The sequence below is a fragment of the Euleptes europaea genome, chromosome 20, assembly GCF_029931775.1.
Source record: "Euleptes europaea isolate rEulEur1 chromosome 20, rEulEur1.hap1, whole genome shotgun sequence".
Taxonomy (NCBI): Eukaryota; Metazoa; Chordata; class Lepidosauria; order Squamata; family Sphaerodactylidae; genus Euleptes; species Euleptes europaea.
In genome coordinates, this window is record NC_079331.1 from 1,301,287 (window position 1) to 1,328,341 (window position 27,055).

Here is a 27,055-nt window from a genome sequence, read left to right on the forward strand (position 1 = left end):
CACCCTGTAAACAAAGTCTGCCTAGTAAACGTCGGGATGTGACATCACCCCATGGGTCAGGAATGACCCGGTGCTTGATCAGAGGACTTTTACCTTTTTAAAGGGAAGGAGCATTCCTTTGCATACTGCTGAAACGGTTTGTTCTGACGGTTTATTCTGATGGATTCCTCCAAGAGGCGGCCAGATACAAGCAAAGGGAATGAAGCTGCCAGAAGACGGAACCCAAATGCACAGCTCTGAATTGCAGACATTTCTCTCACTACCCCCTCTAGGGCCTTACCATGTCGTTTCCTAGAGGCGGAAGGTTGTCCACTTCCGTGAGATCCACTTGCGCCTGCTGAACCGCGTGCATGCTGGTGTTAATCGTCCCCATCAATGCTTGCTGTGCGGAGGTCTGTCGAGCCAGAAAGAGAGAGACTTCAGAAGCAGTTCGAGGGCAGCTCAAAGCTCCCGGATGCATTGTCAAGTCAAGCCACCGCGTCTCGCTTCACGGTAAGCGCGCATGAACATAATGCGGCCAAAGTATCAGAAGCAATAGAAATCAGCATTGTTCGCATGGCAAAACCCACCGTGACCCGTTTTGTGCAGGAGAGGCCAGTGGGGTTATTTTTGAAATTGTTATTTCTTATCAGCTTTTGCATTTTTATGTGTTTTCAGTTTTAACTAAGACTGTAAGGGCCTCTGGCCGTTTGCAATAAATTACCACTACTAGTTAGCCAAGGTTGCAGCAGATTCTACATAGCTGAAATCTGCAGTTGGAGAGCCAGTGTGGTAGAGCAGTTAAGAGTGTTGGACTAGTATCTGGGAGACCCAGCTTCGAGTCCCCGCTCGTGCCATGGAAGCTTGCTAGGTGACCTCGGGCCAGTCACACACTCTCAGCCTAACCTACCTCACAGGGTTGTTGTGAGGATTTAATGGAAGAGAAGAGAATGAGGTAAGCTGCTTTGGGTCCCCAATGGATCCTGGGAGTTTCTGCATGCAAAGATACACTCCCTATGTGGAGGGCTTTAAAGGCGATTTAACATTCATTCACTGCACTTTGCATTTTATACTTTCTCCCAATAGCTCATCCCCTGTCCATTTCAGCTGCATCACAATAATCCTGCGAGGCAGGCAGATTGCAATTCATTCACTACACTACATTCTGCACCTCCCAATAGCTCCTCCCCCTTCCATTTAAGCCTCACCTCAAGAACCCTGCGAGGTAGGAGGAGAGCTAGGGACCCAGAGCTGAGCAGGGATTTGAAATCAGGTCTCCTGATCTAAATTCAACACAATCCCTCTGTCACCCACCCTATCAAGTCCATTTCCTCCAGTTTACACATGAGTAATTGAAGGGCACTCTCTGGTGATTTCTCAGGGGGCTTGCGTGGCACAGCATAATTCTGCCCTGGCTTCAGGTCCTGGTGGCATGCATTTAGCTCGGAGGCTGCCCAGTGGGCCCCTGATGCCTGGTCTGCTGGACCGGGTGGGCAATGCCAACCCAGGTTTTCTCAGCTCAGCACTGTGCCTAAGCACACTTGCTGAACAACTGGGATTGTTGAGTCTAAAATGAAATAGAGAGTTCAGAGACGCTTCCATGGAGACGGTCACTATCTAAAACAGGCCACCCAATGAGACCAGCGGATGCCAACCGTCAGCGCCCGAAATAGCTGTAAGCAAGAAAAACCCAGAAGTGATACCATCAAAACCCGATGCCAAGATTATAACAAGTACACAGAAGTCCCTGCGCATTTCAGCTCTTTTAAGAACATAAGAAGAGCAGAGAGTCCAAGGCAGATGGAGAACATTCCTTTCCATGCAGTTTTACATCCAGTATGAAATATCCTCCTGAAGGCAGCTTCAGTGACCCAAAACGTGTCGCAGCTTTGACTCTCTTCCTCTTAGATCAATACCATTTTCTGCTCCCTCCATTAAGAGAGCTATAATTTAATCTTGTCCCCCTAAAACTCTAGCAGCAGGAGGACAACCCCAGAAATGCTGCTCAGAGCTCCATGGAGGAAGGAAAACCATGAGAAAAAGATAACATGAGGCCCGGCAGATGCCTAATAAAGTTCCTGGGCAGCAGATTCAGGTTAGACAGAAAATGAAGCCCTTCCGTGCTCCAAGAGGAACTCGCTGCTATGGGGACACTAAAGACAACAGACCAATTCAGGGAGGGGAAATCCACCATGACGAAATGGAACCTCCATGTCCAGAAGCAGAAATCCTCTAGGCAACACCACTGGAGAGCACCAATAGGGGATGACAAACCCATAGGCCTTCCAAGGGCCATCAAGTGAAACAGGCCGTTAGACTAGATTAACCTTTCTCGTAATTCTTTTCCTGCCAATGCAATCTCTGCGCATGCCAGAGGAACACCAGGTGCCTACATACACTTGTGAGAAGGCAAGCTTGCAGCTGAATCTTTTCTGGATGAAGAAAGACATCTCCTGGAGTCAGGAGACTCGGCATCAGGCTCACGGGCAATAATTTTCAGATCCTGACTGCATTTCAAAGGCTTCCCTTAGGACAGCTAAACTGATGGAACATAATCCAGATGTCTTTAATGTACCCGCCAACTGGCAACAGCAAGGAAATTGCTGGCAGGAAGAGATGGCAAACGGATCGGTATTTTCTTTTTGTTCAGTGTTTAACTTCATAGCCTTCAGAAAGCTTGTGAGATTCCCTACTATCACCTTTCCTCCTCCTCTGTTGAAATTTAGATCCAAGGAAGAACTGGTGCAGAAGGGAAGGGTGCACACATATTGGCACACCCAGTACCAAGTCCGCCTGGTGCCCGAGGAGAACAGGAATGAGTTGCTTACCAGGGGGGGCATGTGGCCCCTGTGCATCTGCCCGACCGTGACCTGTTGCTGGGGCGAAGGCATGCTGCCCACATTGAAGGTCTCTGGGCCGGTGGAGCCCGAACGCATGACTGCCGGCAGAGCCACGGAGCCATGCTCCACCTTCCCCGTTCGGTTGAACTGCTGCTGCAGGATGGTCGACCTGCAAAAGAACGAGTGGAATCCACTCACAAAAACGCAACGCACAAATATCGGGTTTCCCCCACTCGCGCCACGGAAGCTGGCTGGGTGACCTTGGGCAACTCACACGTTCTCGGCCTAACCTACTTTGAAGGGTTGTTAGGAGGATAAAAAGGAGGAGAGGAGAATGATGTAAAGTCGCTTTGGGTCTCCACTGAGGAGAATGGGAGGATATAAATGAAATAAATAAACAAGTAACGCACTTTCCTTCACAGAAGGGATTAACCAATTAATTAATTAATTAATTTTATTATCTATTTTATTTATAGGATGGCTTTCTGTTCAGCAGAACACCCAAGGTGGCTAACAAACAGGAAATCCTATTGCAATACATAAAAGAGTAACTATTAAAGTCTCTCCCAGCTAAAGGCAGCTCCTCTGTATTGCAGTTTTAAAAGTCAAGAGGCTAATGTATTCGTTTTTTAAATTTTTATAGACCCCTAAGCCTGGTTGTGCCACTCAGGCCCACCATGGCCTGAAGGAGGGGCCATGGCTCAGTGGTAATCTGCTTGGTATGCAGATGGTCCCAGGTTCAATCCCCGGCATCTCCAGTTACAGGGTCTAGGCAGGAAGGTGATGTGAAAGACCTCTACCTGAGACCCTGGAGAGCCGCTGCCGGTCTGAGTAGACAATACTGACTTTGATGGACGAAGGGAGGTCTGATTCAGTATGAGGCAGCTTCACGTGTTCACCATTTCTTGTGCCTCCCAGCAGAAATGACAAACATCCTCATTCTGGAGGTGATTTTGTTCTTTGAGCAGAAGCCTGCTGCGTTCTCTTTTTCTTTCTTTCACTAATTTCAGTGATGGTTGCATTCGCATTATGATTACCGATCTCCTGTGTTTATATGTTACCGTTGTCATTCACTGCCCCTCCTTCTCTTATCCTTAAGCTGCTTTGAGCAGTTGACAGCAGAAAGGCAGGACAGAAATACCGCAAACAAGACAGCTGAATAATAAAAGCCCCTCCTCAGCCGAAGGGGAACGGCTGAGCCCGAGAAAGAACTGCTTGCCTAAGGCCGTGCAGTGGGTTTACAGAGGTGAAATGGGAACCAGAGGATAGCAACAGACACACACGTCCGTTATGGGGGAGACAGAATTATATCTCTCTGAGGACTCAGGCCCAATTCTGGCAGCCCTGCTGTGGCAACAAAGGAACACTTAAAAGCATTCCCATTTTGCAGGTGAAGGAAGCAGGGCACGCAAGAACTAGGCCCTCTCCGTGGCAGATTTGAACCGGGGGCTCCTGGCTCACAGCTCCCATGGAGAACCCACAATCCCTTTGACATGGGGAAACGTACTTTTTAGGCGATACGGATTCTTCCAGCATGGTCGACTCCTCATCCCCCTCCAGGCCAAATCGGTCCTTGCTTTGCTTCTGCGAAAGGTCAAAGACGCCGTCTTTCGTTAGCAGACATCCCACGCATTCCCTAAATCAGAAGCCGCTTCTGCTGCTATGCAGGGACGTCGCTAGGGACACGGACTGTGTGCTGGGTAGACCTGAGCACGTCTTCACCCACAGACACCTATGGCAGTCCTCATGCTCAAGTTACTTGTTCAGATCCTTTTGTTAATGAGGTGCCTGCCCAATTTCTCCGATGCCGCTGGGCAGACAAGACACATTCAGCGACAGGAAATAAAAAGCTAGGTTGTTCCCAGAGTCAGCCTGAAGACCTCTGCTAAGGGAGAGACACCCCCTTTCCCTGCAGGGTAGAATCATAGAACCATAGAGTTGGAAGGGACCACCAGGGTCATCTAATCCAATCTCCTGCACAATGCAGGAAATTCATAACTACCTCCCCCCCACAACCCCAGTGACCCCTACTCCATGCCCAGAAGATGGCCAAGATGCCCTCCCTCCCATGATCTGCCTAAGGTCATAGAATCAGCATTGCTGACAGATGGCCATCTAGCCTCTGCTTCAAAACCTCCAGGGAAGGAGAGCTCACCACCTCCCGAGGAAGCCTGTTCCACTGAGGAACCGCTCTAACAGTTAGAAAACTCTAGGAAGAGTCTAGACAGAAATTCTTTTGATCTAATTTCAACCCGTTGGTTCTGGTCCAACCTTCTAGGGCAACAGAAAACAACTCAGCACCCTCATCTATATGACAGCCCTTCAAGTACTTGAAGATGGTTTTCATATCTGGTTACATTGTGGAACCACTTTCATTGTTAGGAAGCTTACTCTAACATTCAACTGAAATCTCCCCCCTCCTACAACTGAAGCCTACTGGATCTAGTTCCCTCCTCTGGAACAGCAGAGGACATGTCCCTGCCCTTTTCCTTGTGGCAGCCCTTCAGGTCTACACAGATGGTGACCCAGGCTTCTCTTCTGCAGGCTAAACGCAACCTTTCCTCGCACAACTTGGCTTCCTCACCTGGGTCTGAACTGGGCACTGCCTAGACACTGCCAACCCACAGATGTGCCCTTATTTCTTACTTGAAAAAGCACTTGCTGACTTGTCCTACTGCTTTATATGCACCTACAGTTGCCACCCTCCAGGTGGGGCCTGGAGATCTCCAGGAATTACAACTCATCTCCAGACTACAGACATCAGTTCCCCTGGACAAAATGGCTGCTTTGCATTACACCCCACTAAGGTCCCTCCCTGAACTGCACAGTCCCCAGGCTCCACACCCAAATCTCCAGGAATTTCCCAACCTGGAATTGGCAACCCTATTTGCACCAACAGGACAAGCCTGGAAATATCCCAATACTCAGCTAATGCCACAGATTCCCCTCTCTCCCCGAACGTGCTTCCAGCACAACTCTCCAACAATGCCATTTTTTTTTCAATGGACACCCAAGGGTTTACCTTCTTGAGGATGATGTCAATGTAACCAGCAATTAACTGTGAGATCTGCTCCCCTTCTGTGGTTTGTACCGAGTAGTAGCTTTCCTGATACTCGCCAAAATCCTGAAGGAAGAAGGAAATGGTGCAGGCATGTACAGAAGCGTCCAGAATACGTTGACTGGGGCAGCAAGACCACCAAACCAAAGTTAGGCCATGGGGAAACAGGGACGGGGCCGACGGCAGCCCATGGCACAAGGGGAGAAAGTCTATTCTGTCAAGTTATTCTTCAGGTAAAGGAGCCCAGGATCCACTGTGGAGAGCGTACACTTCAGAACAATGGACCCGCCAGGGCTGAGCAGGGACACAGGATTCTTCTCTTGCTACAGATGCTGATTTTCTGCCCCTGATCATTTCTCCTCTGCTCTGATCAAGCTGATTGCATTTTGCACTGAACCTTTACATCCTAAGTCCCTTCTCTGCAACACCCCTCCCACCTTCAGACTGGGATATAAGGGGTCTCTTGTTGTATCTGATGGAGGGAGATTTGACTCTCAAAAGCTCGTACCCCAAAAATCTTGTTGGCCTCTAAGGTGCTCCTGGACTCGTGTCTAGCTTTTCTACTGCAGACCAAAACGGCTGCCCTCCGAAACTACATTTGAAATGTTATGCATGACCCACAGCAGTTTGGATTTGTTACTCTTGAGCAGTCCTGTTAATGTCTTGGGGGTGGGGATGGTTTAAATCTTTGCAATAGTAATGGACTGCTGGCAAGTGCATAAGGAGGAAAGTCCTAGACACAGTCCTTGTCTTCCCCTCCTGCAGCAGGAGCTGAGCAGCTGTCTTGTGGGAGCACTGCTACACTTTTGCCTTAGGTAGCGAAATATCTAGGGCTTACCCCACAAAGGGGCTCCAAAAACTGGGCCCTGTCCTACAATAACACCCCTGACACCAGCCAGCATACAGTTCCAGCCCCGGCCAGTTGAGCAGATGGCGCTCAGGTCCCCTCACCACCTCCCATACCGAGAGTTTACCAGAGTGAAACTTTTGGGTGAAGCCGCCCAGCGCTTGACGGTTGTCAATGGCCATTCCTGCAACACCTCCTTGGTCCGTTCGTCCACGCGCATCACAGACTCCTTGGTGATGCCCAACAAGCGAGGCACCAGTTTGTTCTTCCCTTTCATCTTCTCCTGCAAAGGGAACATGGGGAGGGGTTGTGGCTCAGTTTTAGAGCGCCTGCTTGGCATGCAGAAGGTCACTGGTTCAATCCCCGGCATCTCCAGTTAAAGGGACTAGGCAAGTAGGTGATGTGAAAGACCTCCACTTGAGACCCTGGAGAGCTATGGAGAAAGGTCATGGCTCAGTGGTAGAGCATCTGCTTGGCATGCAGAAGGTCCCAGGTTCAATCCCCAGCATCTCCAGTTAAAGGGACCAGGCAAGTAGGTGATGTGAAAGACCCCTGCCTGAGACCCTGGAGAGCCGCTGCCGGTCTGAGTAGACAATACTGACTTTGATGGACCGAGGGTCTGATTCACTATAAGGCAGGTTCATGTGTTCATATGTTCATGGGGGTTTAGGCAAGACTGTAAGCAGCCTGTGAGGAGGGGGACAGAAAGGCTTTGGGGAAGGCAACCCTAGGACTGTAAAACATTTTCCACATTCCTTACAATAGCTCGTGACAGCAGAGAGGAGAGTAGGTGGCCGCCAAATGTGCTTCTTCAGCTACCGAGAAGTGTAATCCTGCTGAGAGCAGGGCTGGGTGCAACAGGCAGAGGTTTCTATTTTTCTACTCCAGCACAAAGCAAGTTTCTAGCCCTCATGGCTGAAAGTCATCACAATTATTCAAGCTTCAGATGATGTGAAAGAGTCATGATCAGGAGTGGTCAGATCTGACTTCTGGGTAGCTATAGGCACGGGCATAGGCTGACTGTTTAAGTTAGCCCGTGTCTTTAGCTGCTCATCCGGCTGCTAGCAACTTGAGACAGCTTCAACATTCAGTGCAGAGCATGAAGATGAGCACAGAGAAATCTGTTGTCCTCAGGCCTTTTCAAGTCCCACAGGCCACGCTGCAAGAACCATAAACAGCTACATGGCGTTCTTCCACCCTCCAAGTTAAGAGGATAGCAAAAATGAGTCTTTATTACATAAAACAAGTCGAGAGACACCAGGGATTCCCCCTGGATTGCCTGACAAAGTCGTCACAGCTAGACATTTCACGCCATGGTTACTGAAATTACATAGTTACGAACAGCTCTAGTCAGAACCAGGCGGGGGGGAGAAGTTAAGGAAAGCTAAAACACACTTTTAATTTAACGTGGCCCAGTGTGCCTGTGCAGACAAATAATTATTCAAATTGTTTTCTTCCTCTTGCATCTGACGGTGCCTGTTTGAAGCCACCTGTTATTAGAACTTCTAAGTAATCTCAGTGTCTGGAAACGCACGGCCTAATTAAGTCACGGTGTTTGGCGACCTGGGACAGCCATTTGGTTGCTTTGTGCACAAATCACTCCTTTGTGGGATGGTTAACTCATTTGGCAAAGGATGCCGTGAACAGACTGCAGACAAAGTGTTGAGGTTCCTCAAGAAATGGTGGGTGCCTGCATTCTCCATCAATTAGAAACGCCATTAGTAGGCAATGAAGCTTTCGGGTAGCTTGAATGATCCCCCCCCCTTTTCCTTGTCTGCAGACTGAAAACAGCCCCCCTTCCCTTTGGCACTGTTCGAAGGGCCCTGCAAACAGGGACAAATTGTTTATAGCCAAAGTACTGGTAGGGGAATCATTTCCCTTGCCTGACCTGATTCAGCTATACCATGACCTCTGGAGTCAAATCCAAAGCAAAAAATTACTCCATCTGTACTCTGCCCCCCCCCCAAATAAAACGACACACAGGAGCACTGGAGAGCGTGATCATGGGACCTGAACTCCAGGGCAAATTGATGAATGGAAGGCTGTTTTCCTGAAACCTTCCCATCCCCCAAAACCATCCCCCTACCCTTCCCCCAGAACTGAAAGTTATCTATAGAACTCAGCTCAGTTCTATGTAAGCTGGCCTTCAGTGGACAGGATATTGACAGGTCACCTCAACTGAAGGCTAATCACAACATAGTAGAATAGCTGGTACAAGTCCAGTAGCACCATAGAGACCAACAAGGTTTTTTTTTTGGGGGGGGGTGAGCTTCCATGAGCCAAAGCTCCCCCAAAATCTTGTTGGTCTCTATGATGCTACTGAACTTGTATCCAGCTATTCTACTGTGTTGTGATTAGTTGTTCTACTGCAGACCAACACGGTTTCTCAAGTCCTGGCTTTCCCCCACTTCAGAGATATAAGGGGAAGGCACAGCAATTCTAACCAGAGCCCATTCAGTCTTCGAGACATACTTTGGAAACACCCATGCTTTCATTTGTTTAATTAGAGGGCAAATTTACGCCTGGAAGCAGAAGCCCTTTGGCTTTGGAACAATCCTGGGCTGGTTTCTTGCATGGGCAACTTAACCTAAGAAACAATAAATCTGATCACGCAAACCCCATTTCCCGCTCAAATCCCTCCTACCTTAACAAGGAAAAAGGAGACCCCGTAGGTCCTTAGCGAGCGCGCCAGCTTGACATACTTCACCTTGGCTTCTATCTCAGTCATCTCTCCACAGTTTTTGTGCTCCTGTAAAGAGGCACCAATCAATCATTTGGTAAACATCTAAAGACCTCCTTGGGATGAGCACCCAGTGCGTCCCCCTTCCTCAGTCTGATACTCGGACAATTCAAAATTAATCTAATTTGAAACCATGTATTTAACAGCCACAAAAATCCTATTGGAGCAATGGCCATCCCCAGAATCTCCAGTATCCGTTCAGATCTGCAGCCTGCCCTGTTCCAAGAGACCAGGGCTCATTTTGGTGGTAGGGAACACGATGTTGTCTTTTTGCCTCTCTCTCGCTATCCAAAAACAGGAAGAGAAAACAGGAGAAACAGTAACGTGGAAACCCTTCCCATAATTAGCAATCCCCTTTTATTCTATTTAATAAATGTACACCCAAAAGCTAAGCCCACAAGACAAGCCAGGAAGCTTCCAAAGCCACTGATAAAAAACAATTCAACGTAAAAACATGCCAGGACAACCAAGAAAACAGCCAAACAAAACCCCAAGACCCTTTTCCCAAGCGAATAGACTCCTTTATTCCCTAGAGACCATTCATCCCTCCAAGACCACATTTCAGAATGAATATAACGCCCTTCCAAAGCCCCCCCTTGGTTTTCACCCAGAGATCTCTCTCACCATTCCAAGCTCCTCTTTCTCCCCATCCAAAGAGGAGGCCACAAATCACCTGTCCACAAATCATCTCCCTCCCCATGTGCCCTAAATCCACTTCCTTCTCCATACTGATGGCAAAAGACGTTCTGGAGTGTGGTAGCACCTTCAAGAGTCTATTCTGGCAGCTCCTTTCATGGACTAGAGCCCACATCGAGGGGCTGCAGACCACGAAATCTTCTACATGGAACAAATGTTGTTAGTCTTTAAGGTGCCTCCATATTCCCGTGTACTCCTACTGCAAGAGACTCACAAGGCTACACTATTATCAAAAGATTTTCTGTTTTCCTTCCTGCCGAAGCTGAACAATTTATTCTAACAATTAGAAGACAAACCCAGCCCCAACAGTCTCGACCGAATTGCTCTTTTCTTCCGCAAAGCCCCAAATAAATTTACAAAAATGCCCATGTCAGTTTTCATTACCCTCTAAGCTCCCAGTGAAACTCCAGGGATGCTTATATTAGCATGTGCAATGACATTTCCTCAGCCCTCGCCTCCTGTTGCCAACTCCTTCCGAGGGGCGCTGCATCAAATTAAACTGACACCGGTCATCTTCCCAGTTGTAACTAACGAAAGATGGCGGATGTCCATGGTGATCACAGGCACAAGAATAGATATGTCCACTGCTAATCTAGACAGTATCTCTCCCCCTCCCCCCGTTTCCATTCAGGAAAGGGACTTCGCACATTCTTCAGTTCAGCTGCCGTTCGCAAGAAGGAGATCTCAATTTGGCTTCTGAAAAAAAAAATCCTCTGTAGCGACAACACCACAGTCCTTGGCCATCAGGGCCACACTGTGCAACCACATTTAATAAAGCTTAATTAAAACATGCACTAGACATACGTTTCATAAAACTCACCCAGGGAGGAACGTACCACTCCAATCAGCAGGGAAATGCACAGCAAAATTACAAATGGCCTGGATGTTCAGTAGTATCAGAGCTGGATTTGAATCCAGTAGCACCTTAGCGACCAACAAGATTTTCAGGGTAAGAGCTTTCAAGAGTCAGAGATCCTGAAGAGCTTTGACTCTCGAAGGCTTATACCCCGAAACTCTTCTTGGTCTATAAGGTGCTCCTGGACTCGACTCTAGATGTTCCACTGCAGACCAACACAGCTACCCTCCTGAAACATTATTATCTGGTTTGTTATTCTGGTTGTGCTAGTTGCTAAAACTCTGCTGATGTTAAGATAAAGGGACAGAATAGAAAACAAGCTTCTGTTCTGCCCACACCCATTACCCTCTTCGTTTTCCCAAATACGATGGAAAAAACAACAAGGAGAACCAGCAGCGGAGCCTCCATTTAAGCCTACGGCATTCTGGAACTACATTTCCCAAGACTGCTGCGACCTGGGCATTTTTCAGAGCAGGGTTCCTATGCATAACACAGGCGGTTTTAAGGTCTGCCTCACAAGGCAAGTTTTGTAGAAAGGGAAGGGGGTGGGGTCTCAAGGCAGAGTGGTGCAGAAATAGAACGATTCATTCTAGAAGCGGATCAGACACTCTAACTCCAAAGGACCAGGGAAAGGGGCAATTGTCCAGGCTCTCCTCGCCCTCAGCAAGTCTGCTCAAATCGTCTTATTCTGGGTATCAATTCAACTGTTTTCAAAGCTGAGCAAACTGGGCTGCATCCGTAGGGCTACAAAATACCATCCCAACATTCTCAGCAATAATGCATCACTGAAAAGGAAATGCTTTCTGGGAATATGCACCTGGATCTGCCTTCACAGCTAACGGAATACACAACCCTGGATAATTTGTTGTTGTTTCGGCAGCAAATATATATATCCCACTGTACAGAGGCTGAATGTGCAAAGGAGCCCTTACATAACCATATTTAGCACTCAATGCCTTCTCTTTTGCAAGGGAGAATCGAGACGAAGGTTCAGACCTATTAAGCAAGCTTGCGTTTTGAAGGAAACGCTCTGAAAAGCAAAGCTCCGCCAACCACTCACAAGATTTGAATTAGGATAGCAAGTCTGCCGAAGGGAGAAAAAGGGAGAAAAGCTGTCTGCTTCTTTTACACTTGAGTTAGTGCTAGTTTATTGCTGAAGCAAACACAAACTATGACATATCCGTACACAGCTGGGGGGGGGGGGAGGAATAAACCCTTCTTCCATTACCTGAAATATCCTCTTTTCGGCTCCCCTTTGCTTGATGTATTCTTTAGGAAGAAATTCTTTTAGACTGGAAAAAAGCAAAAGCCGCCGTTAATGAAGATGCTGTCGCCCTTTTTTTGTTCCGAAGCGTTACAGTTCAGAGGCAGTGGGTGTCAACCATTCGCTCATATGGCTTCTGGTACTTTGTAGCCTTCCTTTTTTCTGATTGGCCAACATCTTCTCACCCACCCAGGAGTAGCCGATCAGGGGAAACCACCTCAAACTTGATTGGCTCAGAGAGGAAAGCAAGCAGCCAACCAAAAGCTCTCAAATTACTCCTTCTCCACTGCCACCACCAGCCACATGAGAAGCCCACGGGAAGAATTTCCATTTTCTACTCCATCTTCCCGGCTCTTGGCTGCCAATTTACTCTGAAAACCAAAATCACAGTTCGAATTCCGACAGATTTTTGGCATTCTTCCATTCCCATTCAACATTTTTTAAAAAAATATATAGCAACTGCCCTTCCACTTGTCAACAGGCAACTGTTGTATTTAGGATACAAATAATTCCATGAGACCTAATGGAAAAACTAAAATCTCAAAAACAAAGCACAGATCTCTCTAAAAACAGCAGCTGCAGCAAATCGAGTCGCTAAACACCTGTTTTATTGGCTTGCTTTAATTTTGAGAATGATTTCACACGCATGTATGTTGTTTGGGTGGGGGTCACATGGGACCTTGGGATTTGTGGTCTTGACTGCACATCCTCTGCTGTTCGTACTGTCTGGGGGCCTCTATATAGCTCACCTGATATAAGAGGATTCAGTGAGATCAGAGGACGTGGATCGGCACAGGAGGTTTACAATATTGCAAGAATGCAGACTGGACCCAAAAATCGTAAGAAGATGTAGTTTGGTCATGTAAACATGATTGGAAAACGAAAACTGTGCAGTCAAGCAGCAGATGCAGTGAAGAAGGCATGAAGGGTTTTGGCACGGCTGCCAAAATTTTCAAAGCAAGATTTGAAATGGATGGAACAGAGTTATTGATGAATTTAAACAGTAGGTCAATTGCACCGCTAGCTCAAGAAGTTTTAATGCTTGAGGGAGAAAGCCCAAGGAGTTGTAGCAACATATTTGTTTTCACCTTAAAAATCCCAAGTACTTAACAAATGGTAACATATTTTTTAAAATTAAATCAAGAACAATGGAAGTATTTTATAATAACAGAACTAAAAAGAGGAACAAGGAACAAAAACAGACAAACTTGAGGCTGGGACTGCCAAGGAAAAGGCCAACCGAATCTGTTGCTCACAGTCTCTGTTTCCAGAAGTCGTCTACAATGGGTAAGTTTTCAATGAAATGGGCTGAAGGAATAGCTCGTAGGAAGGAGGGCCGTCCCAGTGAGACGCCATGAAGAAGCCTCCAGAAGAGGCCAACCTCGTCTCTAAACCAGTTGGTATCTGGAGCCGGATCTGGCTGGCAGAGCTCCACTTCTCAGAGTACTCCGGAGCAAGTCGGATTTGTGCTTCATGCACATGCCACATTTTTTTCCATCATGGAACGCAAGATGGCCACCATGGGGGGAGGGGGCTCAGGAGGTCTCCCTCCGAGGCATGACCAGACCAAGACCAGCTTAGCTTAAGCAAGGGGGCTACATCCTACATCCTCTATCTCACACTCAGGATACCCTGAATTGGATCTGGAAATGTATCCCTAGCCAATACAATTATTTTGTTATAGTCATGATATGGTTTTGTCTGCTTAGGCCTAATATCTCCCTCACCACTAGCTCCCCCCACTCCTGTGTCCTCTCTCAAGATACCAAGGCCTCAGTCTCCCCTCCAGCTCTCACTGGGGAGTGTGTGGGGGGGGGGTGCTCCTGGATTCAAAACTAGCCATTCCTACTCATCTCTGAGGAAGAGAGCTTTGGCTCTCAAAAGCTCATACCCCGAAAATCATGTTGGTCTTGAAGGTGCTATGGGACTCGAATCTGGCTTGTAAGGGGGAAACTTGCTTCCACGGCGGAAATGCCTCGTCCACAGTAAAGGACTCTTCCACAGCCCATGGGACCCTTCCTAATGCCCTCTTGGCTTCGCTGCTTAGCTTCCCTATTGTTTGAGTTACCAACGGACGTAGAGCCAACCCTGAAAGATGCCTTTAAGAAAGCCGAGGCTCAGCAGAAACCCACAAAGAATGCCTTCTGTTCTTCCAGGAATTATTGTTCAGTGCAACATTGCTGTGCAGCCGAGACCCCCGTCCAATTAAAATGAAATCATTCCCGAGGAGCCCCAGGGGGTGGAGGGGTGGGAAAGAGAACCCAAAGCTCCCAAGTAATCATCCATGAGCCCTTTTTAATTTGAAACTGGAGCAGAATGTGTGCACCGCTAAGGGGGAACTGCTCCTCTTTAGAGATACGAGATTTCAATTATTATTAAATTACATTATTTAAATTCCGCAGAACCAGCTTTGCAAAGCGAGGCAACTTGGTGTGAACATCTTTGCTCTCTGCTGCACTGGAGGAGGCTTCACGCCTGCAGCCAACTTCCCAAGGCAGTGTCCAGATCCGGCAGCTGACTCGTTCCAAGCACAGGTCAAAGGTCTGGGGCATAAGAGGAGCTCCACATGAGCCGAGGCTCCCTCCCTGGATATGATAATCATCTTCAAGTACTTGTTTTCTGTTGCCCCAGAAGGTTGGACCAGAACCAACAAGTTGAAATTAAATCAAAAGAGTTTCCGTCTAGATATTAGAAAGAATTTTTTAACAGTCAGAGTGGTTCCTCAGTGGAACAGGCTTCCCTGGGAGGTGGTAAGCTCTCCTTCCCTGGAGGTTTTGAAGCAGAGGCTAGATGGCCATCTGTCAGCAAGGCTGATTCTATGACCTTAGGCAGTTCATGAGAGGGAGGGCATCTTGGCCATCTTCTGGGCATGGAGTAGGGGTCACTGGGTGTGTGTGTGTGGGAGGTAGTTGTGAATTCCCTGCATTGTGCAGGGGGTTGGACTAGATGACCCTGGTGGTCCCTTCCAACTCTGATTCTATTTTCTCATGTCAGGGAACACTCAATGATCCCAAAACAAGTGGCTGAACCAGCTTCTGTGTTTGTTCTGCTGAACTGTGGACGGCACCAAGCACCCAAATTCTGAGGCATCCCAAAACATTTTCATTTAAAAAGAAGATGGACATCTAGGACACTCAAGTTATACAGCTTTCATCTGGGATGACTTCACACACTTTCTCTCCACCGCTATTGCTCGTCGGCAAGAAGCATAGGCTGCTGATTTTTAATCAGGTATTTTTGCCTCCGTTTTCAATAAGCAAGGTGCGAGAGCTTTGGAACCTTGTCCATCAATTGAGTGGGCAGGCCATGGATATTGGGGGGGGGGGTTGAGTGCCTCCTCAGGCTAGTGAAAGCCTTGCAAAGAAACTGTATAAGCTTCGCCCATGGGGCAGGGAGGAGGCATAACCCATACAAGGATACCTTCCTCCACTGATGGAGAAAGAAGGTGTACTTCCTTTCCTTTATCCTTTCCTTTATCCCTTAGAAGCTCCTTAATCCATTGATCTTGAGCAGCATATATCTAATGTTTTTGGGATATAAGGACTGAAACAAATCTTGCCACTGACAATGTAGCCTTGGGATCCCTGTCACTTAGTTAAAAAGGCATTATGTCAGACACAGAGGCATTAGATTTATATGTTAAAAGGGGAGAGATATACTGTGATTGAAGTTCCTCACAAAAGCAGCATTCCAAGAGGGCATGAGCAAGGTGTACTTCCAGGATTCTCAAGTTATTCAGCAAGGGCTATAGAGTTTGTGGACTCACATAGTAAACCTTGGCCTTGACTGTGCCCACTTGAGGGTGCAGGTATTTTAATCCTCATCTGAAAACTCTCTGCACATTGCCTGGCAGCACGGCCGGAGAAACACTCTCCTATCAGTGGGTCCCCCCTCGCAAGGACACCAGGGGTCTAGAACAGTTATCCGAATAGCACAACCCACCAACGTCCCTGAGTGTCCACCCTTCGGAGTTGCTTACTCTAAAAATCCAGGCTTGTGCTTGTGTTCAACATGAGGTCCAAACTGGATCTGGGCTTGGAAACCCCCAAATTCGCATGCCTTCTCGAAGGATACAGGATGGGAGCCATTGAGGATGTCATCACGAGCCTGCAAGGCAAGAAGAGAAAGAGGCCTTACCCCAGAATCCATCAACCTCTTTGGCTGTTCCCCTCCATGGCTCAGAACATGCCAAGAATCTGAGCTTCTGGCCTCCTAAGCTGCATGAACGACCCCCTCAGATATTTCTCTTACCTAAAAAAAACCTTCCCCCCTCCACAGTTCTATTGAGGTTGAGAATCAAATGCACTAGAGTGCAGAGAGCTGATGTTCCTAGCTGCCAAAGAAAGTGCTTTTCCGGACCTCTTAAAAAACAAAACAGGGGTATCTACCACCAGTTCTGCTGGGATGTAACACGGCATTGGGTCCTTCATTGCCAGAACAGGGAAAACATTCCAGCTTCTGAAAGCTGTTCTATTCACGCACACATTCCAACCATTTTTTGGCTGCTATGGAATCTACCTTTCTTCTCATCTATGCTTTGTCAAGAGTCCATGAGAGAGAGAAAATCTAAATCCCCCGCCCCCGAATTAATATGGGGATACAACACAAGGGGGAAGTTCCCTTGTGCAAGAGGAGACTGCCTCCACCACTGAATTATCACGTGTGAACCGTCTGTGTGAACTGCTTCCACCGAGAAGCATGTCAAGTTTATGAAAACATGGTATTCATTGGTATAGCATTTTCTGGAAAATTTACAGATCAGAATATGGTTTTGTAAATTCCAACTCAGTGGTGAAAAGAGCATTCAGCATTATTTGATAGGTGAAACGTGGCGAATTACAGACACTTTTCCATATTCTTTTTGTGTGTGACTTCTGCTATTGTGCCTGTTGTAAAGGTAAAAGGTAAAGGTAGTCCCCTGTGCAAGCACCGGTTTATTCCTGACCCATGGGTTGATGTCACATCCCTATGTTTACTAGGCAGACTTTGTTTATGGGGTTGTTTGCCAGTGCCTTCCCCAGTCATCTTCCCTTTACCCCTAGTCAAGCTGGGTACTCATTTGACCGACCTCGGAAGGATGGAAGGCTGAGTCAACCTTGAGCCGGCTACCTGAAACCGATTTCTGTTGGGCTTGAACTCAGGTCGTGAGCAGAGCTTGGACTGCAGTACTGCAGCTTACCACTCTGAGCCACGGGGCTCCTGGTGCCTATTGTAAGGTTCCATAAAATATCAAGAGAGAGAAAAGAATTATGGTTGAGGAATGCAAGAAGGGACTCCGTCTGTGCTGTTTCATCTGTTACGGCCTGTTCACACAGGCAAGTTATCCCTCAATGTGGCCTGGAACATATGTGTAATTAGCTAGGATTCCTTAAATTTATTTAGAACCTGCATGAGGCAGCCACTCCCCAAGTATCAAAAGTAAGCAACAACGGAAAGAACATTTTTGCCTGAGTGCGGTGCAGAAGAGCTGGGCGGATTTCTCCCCAATATATACCTGAACGTAAAGCAAGTTGAGCTGAACGGGGTCTCTGGAATCTACGTTCTGGTCCGAATAGAAGAACTTGCGCCTCAAGAGCAGCGTTTCGTTCTCGTCCACTCCTTGTTCTCGGAAGGTCCGACTGTGATCCAGCCAGTTCACTGAAGGGGAAAGAGAACACACACACAGTTCTAGCACACTGCTAGAGGAGAAGCGTTTTCTTCCTGCACAAGACAAGAAGTTGTGCATTTCAAGCTCATTTATTTATATCCCTTCCCCCTTGCCTCTCCACTCCTGGCATAAGCACACCCACTCCAACTATCAGGAATAAACAGACAGATGGCTTGTGTTGGAAATCCCAGCTACTATTTGGGGCGGCACAAACCTCTTTGTTTTGTAAGCAGGGTTCAGCCAGCCAAGGAGCCAGGCGGCGGGCGAGGATACTCACAGTCGTCATCCGTGTGCAGCTTGGCCTTCAGCTTCTCCATCTTCTTCTCATCGCGTAGCAGTGTCCGGTCTTTCTTCAATGTTCCTGTGCCTTCTTCCTTCTTCTCCTCGTTGCTCTCCTGGATTAAGGAGTACTCTTCGTAATTGGTTATCCCTAGAATGGCACAAACAAAGTCAGACAACTCTTGCATGAAGCAGGATATATTGCAAGACAAGACAAGCATTTTAAGGTCTGTACTCTGAAACAGTTCAAGCTGAACAGCTCCCCTGCTGGTAGTCAGAGAAAGAGCCACATAGTTAAACCTTGTGTGTGTTTAAGTTTGAACATGTGGAGAGCCACTGTGGTGTCGTGGTTAGAGTGTCAGACTAGGATCTGTGAGACCCAGGTTCAAACCCCCATTCAGCCATGGAAGCTTGCTGGGTGACTTTGGGCCAGTCACAGGCTTGCAACCTAACCAACCTCACAGGGTTGCTGTGAGACATAACGGATGAGAGGTGAATGAGTGAGCCACTTTGGGTCCCCACCAGGAGGAGAATCATAGAGTTGGAAGGGATCACCAGGGTCATCTAGTCCAACCCCCTGAATAATGCAGGAAATTCACAACTACCTCCCCTCCACACCCCCAGCAACCCCCTACTCCGTGCCCAGAAGATGGCCAAGATGCCCTCCCTCTCATGATCTGCCTAAGGTCATAGAACCAACCTTGCTGACAGATGGCCATCTAGCCTCTGCTTAAACACCTCCAAGGAAGGAGAGCTCACCATTTCCCAAGGAAGCCTGTTCCACTGAGGAACCGCTCTGTTAGAAAATTCTTCCTAATGTCAAGACGGAAACTCTTTTGATTTAATTTCAACCCATTGGTTCTGGTCCGACCTTCTGGGGCAACAGAAAACAACTCCTCTATATGACAGCCCTTCAAGTACTTGAAGATGGTTAACATATCACCTCTCAGTGGGGTACAAATGAATTAAACAAACAAACGGGTGTTGGCTACATAGCAGCAGCAGCGTGGGCTCCTGATGTCAGTGACTTTATGCCTTTGTGGTACTAACTGAGGTGCCGCCAGCTGATATCACGCCAATTACATTTTCTGAGAATCACTTTGGAGACGGAAGTCACAGCAGAGTGTTACGACCCCAACTCCCTCCCCGGGAGGCCTGCTACAATCTCTGACCACCACAGTTGCCATTCACTTTGCACCCTCTCTGGCAGATGATACCCCTTGGGAAGACCAGGTGTGGCTTCTGGATCATGGCTTGCTACCCCCATTGCATGATCTGAAGAAACCTGCCAAATAATACGACATTAGTGATGGCTTTGAAGCTAGCTCCTCCCCTTACCTATCCGGCTGCAAATGGTCACCAACAGCTCCCCGACGGTTTTCGAATCATCCACCATCACCGTCTTCACCGACCCATCCAACATTCGTATTTTCTGTGGTCTTTGCTTCTTTTTGTACTCCAAGATATCCTAGGAAGTAAATCACAGGACAACACATTTACTTTCCTTAAAGCAGTTTCAGAGAGTAGCCATGTCGGTCTGCAGTAGTAGGAAGAGAAGGAACTGGGAATGGAGGTTCAACAGCAAATCTGAGTTATCTTCTGCACAATTTTCAAAAGGGCCATGAAATACAGCCTCTCGGTCAGTGACATTCTACATTTACAAATGCTACAGATGAAAAATAAAATGCACCCTTATTAAATGTCAAACCAGCTTGAGAGTTCTGTGTTTTATGTAGAGAAGGGGAAAAGTTACATCGAGTACCTCGGCAAGCAGACCCCAAAAAGTTCAGAAAGGGATCCTGTTTGAAAAAGGTTGACTGGTTCTAACATCTTAAGTCCCTCTTGCTCAGTCACAAACAGGTTTTGAAATGGAACGTCCCGCGCAGTAGTTTTAGGAAGAATTCAAATCGAAGAGAAGTAGCCCTGCATCTTGGCCATACCCCATTTCGCAGCATGTAGTAATCCAAGGTTCTTCCAGCTTCCAACCAAATGCCTTTCCGCGGATCTTCGTCGGAAAGAAATAGCCCATAGTCAGAGGCTGAGAAAGGAATGCAAATGAGAAGTGTCTTCAGAGACTAAGGAATGGACACGGCCTCTATTCCTGAACTTCCATGTCAAATGAAGTTTCCTACCTAAAGTAACCATAAAACAGACCCCACTCAACTTCCTAGCCCTTCCCTGCACTCCGCCCCCGCCCCATGAGTCTCCTCTTTCTCCCCTCCCTTTTCCATTTGGGTTTTTCCTCTCTAAAATTGTTTCACTTTATAGAGTTGGACGCTTGTGGGCCCATTAATTGGTTTCCTTTGCAGAACTAGGCAGATTTTTTATTTTTTGAGGGAGAAACGCCTTATTTTATTTTATTTTTTTGAGGGAGAAACGCCTTTCAAGGTTGAAGCATTAATCATGAGGGACAATCATCCAGATATCTGACATTCCTGCCACAGGCAATGTGATTTTTCTGTTGATAGAAAATTATCTGTATCGCAGCAAGGAAGCAGCCCGAGAAACCGCCTGCCGAGCGTGGGGGGTGCCTGAAGGCCACAAGGATGTCACTGAGGTATCCGTGGGGGACGGAGACTGACATGGCAGCCCCGCAACTCCAGCAAGAGAGCTTTCATCATTCAGCGCTAATTAACGGAGGCTGCGCTTGGAAGTAATGAAGCAAATAATACCAAGTAGCTGAGAGCTTCCATTCCATCAGCGTTTGTTCCCTTAAAGCGGCTTCCCGGGGTCTCTGACCTCGCAGACTCGGTGTGGGGCAGAAACACTTTTGCCGCGCAGAGCGGAACCACCAAGCACAGAGTCAGGGGCTCCCAGGCAACACAGCCCCACAGTGGGCAGCCGAATGCTAACCTTTCATTCCTAACGAAAATGCATGTGATCTCGCCTACAGAATCCGAATACGGCACAGCTGGAGAATCGGGGAGCTACTCTCCAGTAATCCCACATTTCAAGGTTTCCTGCTGTCCCTTTGGTTTGCAAGGCAAAAGGTTATTATCAAATTTAATTGGCGAAGATGTTTTCTGTGGCTGTGAGAAGCTCTGTCCGATACAAGGTTAAAGGAAAAGTAACACCAAAAAAGACAACAAAATATGGATAAAATATGTGTAAACAGCCACCCACACACAATTAATTCTTAATCCAGACAGTGCAGGGGGGCACTTTTCAATAATATTTTCATCCTCATACTTGGCCAGTCTGTCACAGGGGCTTTCTGAAAGAGGGCAAAAGCAATGCCCTCGTGTAAGGGCGTATGGGAGGGGAGCCAGCCCAGGGTCCCCTTTCTTTCCATGCTGTCATGTGAGAGCAACAGCAAGGATAGGCAAAGACCCAACACAGCCCAGGAAGCAATGGCAGGCACACCGACTCCTTTGGCCTTCACAAAGGGGACCTGGCCTGGTTTACACAGAACGAGGTATAGAACAGACTGCACCATGCCAGATGGCAGGCAGTGGGTCACATCTTGGAACATTGCCTATGTTAAAAAAACAAAAAACTCCCACACAAAGGGGTAAGAGGTAGGCAGAGAAGCTTCCTCCCTGCGGTGCTAGCTTTCTATCTGCCTGGAGTTCTACATGCAAAGGAGCATTCCGAACTGGAACCCGCCACCAAGGGGCAGCGGTGCAGCAAGGGGCAGCGGTGCAGTCGATTCTTCCAGTTGAGTGAAGGCAACAAGCATGGCTTCATTGGCATTAGCCAAACCAGACTGCAGACCATCCAAGAGCAAGAGCTCTGCTGCTGGGCTCAGCTCACTTGCGTTTGCATGGAGCAGCAATAGGGTTGCCAACCTTCAGGTGGGGCCTGGAGATCTCCTGGAAAGACAACGGGTCCCCAGACTACAGAGATCAGTTCCCCTGGAGAAAATGATGCCTTTGGAAGGTGGACGCTATGGCATTATACCTCATCAAGGTCCCTCCCCTCCCCAAACCCCACCCTCCCCAGGCTCCACCCCCAAAATCTCCAGGAATTTCTCAACATGGAGTCGACAAACCTAGCTAGCAAGTAGGCTCCAGAGTGTAGCTCAATGAAGCAAGCATCCACACAGACGTTACAAAAAACTAACCTTGCCCCGTTTGCGCCTCCAGCACCCGCTCACGTATGACCCGGCACGCGTCGTAGACTGCCGTGGAAGGCTCGAACTGCATGGTCTTGACCACATTGCACTGGCGGACACAGATCTTTAACGACAAGGCAACCATGTTGGCGGACCTTTTGTAAGCTTCCAATTATACCTTAAAGGGAAAGAAAAACACGGAATTATTATTTTAATGAATACAGCCCCCAATCACACAAAAATGAAACTCTGTATTCCACTATGGTTGTTTCTGTGTCTGCCAGGGTTATTGCAAGGATAAAACAGAGGGGAGGACATTGTAAGTTATTTTGGGTCTCCACAGGAGAAAAGTGGGGTAAAAATTAAGTAAATAAAACAAGATCTCATCAGAAGTGTTCTAGATGCCTTGAAGCCTGTTGTGCCCCTTCTACGTGGACCACGCCCTTCCTCTGCCCCTTGTACCTCCAGTGATTTAAGCAGGGCAGAAAGGAGAGTGCCAGGAGAGGCACAGCAAAGCCAAAAAGCATGGACACCTGATGCATTTCAGGAAAAAGTCACTGGGGAGTACCTCATGACTTCACTGCTAGGGCTGCCAGCTCTGGGCAGGTACAACCTGGTAAGAGGCAAGTCCCATCCAGGGGCTGAGCCCAGCCCAGAGCTAGGAGGATACCAGGGTGGAGCTCAGTGGGGGTCAAAAGGCAAAGGTAAAGAAAATACTAATTTATTGGTCTGAAGAGGGAACAGAAGCAGAAAAGGCAGCCAGAGTAAGCTGCAGTGTTTAGGAAAGCTACTTGCAAGGTGCAGAAAAGCCTGGACTGAAAATGCAAGTAAAAATTGGCTGCAAGCCTAGTGCCGTGAAAGTCTTAAAGGTACAGTGCAGCACATTCATTTGTCTTAAAAAGAACTAAACAGTTAAAAAAAAAGGCATCTCTCCTATTCCCTCCACTGCATGCAACAACAACAACAATCTCATCTGGCAACCAGCCTGGGCCAGTTGGCAACCCTTCTTCTCAATGCAGCCAGTGCCCTTCCCAACATGTTGGGAATAAACTGTGCAAAAATTAGGTTGCTCCTCAGAATTGGGTAACAGAAATATTAACGCCCCCGCCAACACATAACACCCGATAGCCTCCCAACCTTGAAAAACAGCTTGTTGAGACACAAGGTCATGCTGCCACTTAGATACCAGGCACAAAAAGCCAACTCCTTGTTGTCAGGGTATTTGCTCTTTTGGGACAGCAGGGGCAGAGTTTTGATTCATAATTTCCAACAGCTGGCAAAACGGTGGGCGTGACTTGTTAGAACAAAACTGGGCTCCAGAGCCACAAGGCAGAGATGAGCAATGCTCGCAGCAGTGTTTTTTCTATTAATTCGCAGAACCTCCATTCTAAGGACGAACCTCCCAACCGCCCACATGAGGCTGCCAGAGAGGGCTTTCTCACAGGCAGGAGGGGTGTAAGCCAAGCCTGATCACTTAATAAAATTATGCACAGCGTTGAGAAAGCAAAGAGGGATAGACACACACACACACACACACACACCCCGCAGCCTCTTTTATAAAGGCTAGTACTTTGGGGTGGGGGAGGGGTCGCCCAACAAAATTGATTAGCAGCAGATGCAGGAAGGAGCAGGGGGAATTTTTCACACGAAGCATAATTAAATTATGCTCTCACTTGAGGATCAGATGCGCCACGGATCCAGAATATATTTACATACTTCCAGGAGACTAATCAGTAAATCTGATTAAAGTCTAACTGAGACCGGATTGCCCTTTGCTAAGCGGCATTGTGTGGTATAATGGGCAGACAAAGCTAGATTCTGACCTAGAGAGACCTGGGTTCAAATCTTGGCTCGGCCAGGAAGGGAAAAAAAAAACAGGCAGGGGGCCCTACCAGTTGCTCTAACTAGAACACAAAGGACCCTGGACATTTCCAAGATTAAAATGGCTATGGTCTGTACATCAGTCTGAGACATCTGTTTCATCCTATCTTGAACACATGACGCTGCCTTATACTGAATCAGATTGGCCTGGTTGGCCACTGTGTGAACAGACTGCTGGACTTGATGGGCCTTGGTCTGATCCAGCAGGGCCTTTCTTAAGTTCTTATCAGATCCTTGGTCCATCAAAATCAGTATTGTCTACTCAGATCAGCAGTGGCTCTCCAGGGTCTCAGGCAAAGGTCTTTCACATCACCTACTTGCCTACTCTCTCTAACTGGAGATGCCGGGGATTGAACCTTGGACCTTCTGCATGCCAAGCAGAGGCTCTGCCACTGAGCCACAGCCACTCCCCGCAGGGATGTTGAAAAGGTAATACAAGTTTCCCCTCCCCTTCCTGTAAGTTCCCAGATACTCACCACAAGACTCTGCCAGAGAGGGGTTTCTCACAGAGAGTGGAGGAGGAAGGGTAGGATAAAAAATGTGGGCAGAAAGATCGATTCTCTTCCCCTGTGGCTGCTTCAACTTTGGGCCTAATTACAGGCTGGGTGGGCGGAGAATGCATTACAGGTTAATAGTGAAATGGTGGAGCCACACACCATAAAGAGGCCGACTGCTGGTTGCAGGATGGTGTTCTGCCAATGGCGGTGCCATGCCGTGCCCTGTCAACGCAGGCCGAACCAGGGAAGAGACCTCTGCACATTAATATCAATCGAACAAGACCAGCAATATACCCTAAGTGGTAAAGAGCTCTTAACTGAAGTAGCAGGGAAGGCTGTGCGATACCTTTTTCCTTTCTATATATTGTGAATACTTGCAAATGAACTCTATTCCAACACGATATGCTCAAGTTCTGCTAACCATCAAGGCCTCCAAAATTAACATCCGAGGCTGCGGAATGCGGTCAAGATCCTTCCTCGCCAAGAAAAGAAGCCAGGCGCTTCTCCTCTGAAACTTTGGTCCAGCATGTTTGGAAAGGAAGCCCCTCAGGAAGCTAGGAGGTTCCTTCCCCTTCCTATGAGTCAGGAATTTGCAGTGCCAAAAAGAATAATGTGGCTGAGCATGTAAAGGGAGCAAAGTCCAATGTATGTTTTCATTTTGGCAACAAATATTCCTTCATCCTACAAGTTGGCATTGACTACAAATCAGGGCCATCAACAAGTAGATGGAATTTTACCTGATTAATCACTTTCCTTTTAATCACTTTAACTGAATTGATCAGATATATTTCCATGCTTGAGTATACCACTGAAACCTCTCTGCCTGCATAGGATGCCAAACTCTGCTACTATGGCTATCACACAGCTCCAAAGGTTTCGTTGATGGATCTGCCCATAGCTGTCTAACTGCAACATGGTGATTGCACGGGCCTACCTTACAAGACACATAAAGGGCCTGGACATGTGAAACCAACCTAATACACTTTTTAAAATGCTGTTGCTTCACAATTGCAAAGCTTTTCTAATGCAAACAAAAGAGGTCTTGGTTGAACAATTGTTATTTAGGGCCTAAAAACCAACAGGAAAGCATATATGATACAGAAAGATTAATCAAGGACCTATGGGTAAGAACAGCAGAAGTCAATGTGTCACTTGATTAACTCCTGTGTAAAACAGGATATCCGGTATCTCCAGTTTCTTGAACGGATGCCGGGCCAAGCTACGAAGCGTCTCCATTCTTCCTATGGACAACAATCTGACACATGGTACAAAGCAATACAACTTCCAAGACCACAACTATGTCTTGTCAATCCCATAAAAGAAGGTATCTGGCCCAAACTGGGGTAGTTTGAGGTGGAAAATCCAAAGGGAATCCCCTTTCCAGTTACTAATATTCAGAAGGATCCTTTGGATTCGCTTCGCCACCGGTGGCATTTTCTTCTGGTACAAGCAGCCATCTACCGATGCCAGAAGCCTCCTTGGGCACCAGAGGACAGAGCCGCTGTCAGCACAAAGAATCCCCTGTGTACAACCCACTGTAACTTGCACAGTTCTTGTTTGTTTCAAGAGCAATTGTCCAACAGAACGTATGGACACACAAGGTTGCCTTATGAGAGCTGGTGTAGTGGTTAAGAAGAGCAGTGATTTGGAGTGGTGGACACTAATCTTGTGAACCGGGTTTGACTCCCCCACTCCTCCACATGAAGCCAGCTTGGCTGACCTTAGGTTAGTCACAGCTCTCTTAGAGCTCTCTCAGCCCCACCTACCACAATTCCAGATCCTACCACTTAAGGGAGAATTGAACTGGCTTACAATCACCTTCCTTCCCCTCCCCACAACAGACACCCTGTGAGGTAGGTGAGCCTGAGAGAGTGTGACTAGCCCAAAATCACCCAACTGGCTTCATGTGTAGGAGTGGGGCAACAAATCCAGTTCACCAGATTAGCCTCTGCTGCTCACGTGGAGGAGTGGGAGAATCAAACCCGGTTCTCCAGATCAGAGTGCACAGCTCCAAACCACTGTTCTTAACCACTACACCATGCTGGCTCTCCTATACCATGCTGGCTCTGAATTCCAGATCCTTTGCAATGCAGTCATTGAATTCCAGATCCTTTGCATGCAGTCACTGAATCCAATTGCTGGCCATGACCATGAAGCCAATGTGGTACAATGGACAGAGCATGCACTTGAACCTGGAAGGCACAGATCCAGCGGCTCATGATCCAAACAGCCTCTCAGGGCGTCATAAATGGCACTTGCAGCCCCGGTGGTTCCCTGGGCGTCTTGGCCATCCAGTCTGTCCCCTTGAGGCCGGACAGCTATTCTTCCTCCCTCCCACTGAAATCAGAGCGCAACTTGGCCATCCTTGGGAAGGGCCACCCTACCCCCTGCAGACTCTGGAGGAAAGGCAGAGTGCA

At 47.7% G+C, this 27,055-nt stretch overlaps 1 protein-coding gene across 1 annotated transcript in view; it reads right to left on the minus strand.

The window, feature by feature from the left end:
- The window catches only part of TLN2 (talin 2), a 68,115-nt gene extending 45,692 nt beyond the window's left edge, over positions 1–22,423 (minus strand). Inside the window, exons 1-13 of the mRNA XM_056865726.1 lie at positions 22,270–22,423; positions 20,147–20,244; positions 19,545–19,674; positions 18,205–18,357; positions 17,775–17,917; positions 16,260–16,387; positions 12,245–12,308; positions 9,369–9,473; positions 6,852–7,007; positions 5,842–5,943; positions 4,327–4,403; positions 2,808–2,988; positions 281–394 (exon numbers count right to left, since the gene is read on the minus strand). Of these exons, the coding sequence (XP_056721704.1) occupies positions 281–394; positions 2,808–2,988; positions 4,327–4,403; positions 5,842–5,943; positions 6,852–7,007; positions 9,369–9,473; positions 12,245–12,308; positions 16,260–16,387; positions 17,775–17,917; positions 18,205–18,357; positions 19,545–19,674; positions 20,147–20,244; positions 22,270–22,405 (1,587 nt within the window). The 5' untranslated portion in view covers positions 22,406–22,423. The remainder of the gene's footprint in view (positions 1–280; positions 395–2,807; positions 2,989–4,326; positions 4,404–5,841; positions 5,944–6,851; positions 7,008–9,368; positions 9,474–12,244; positions 12,309–16,259; positions 16,388–17,774; positions 17,918–18,204; positions 18,358–19,544; positions 19,675–20,146; positions 20,245–22,269) is intronic.
- Between the last annotated feature and the right edge of the window lie 4,632 nt (positions 22,424–27,055).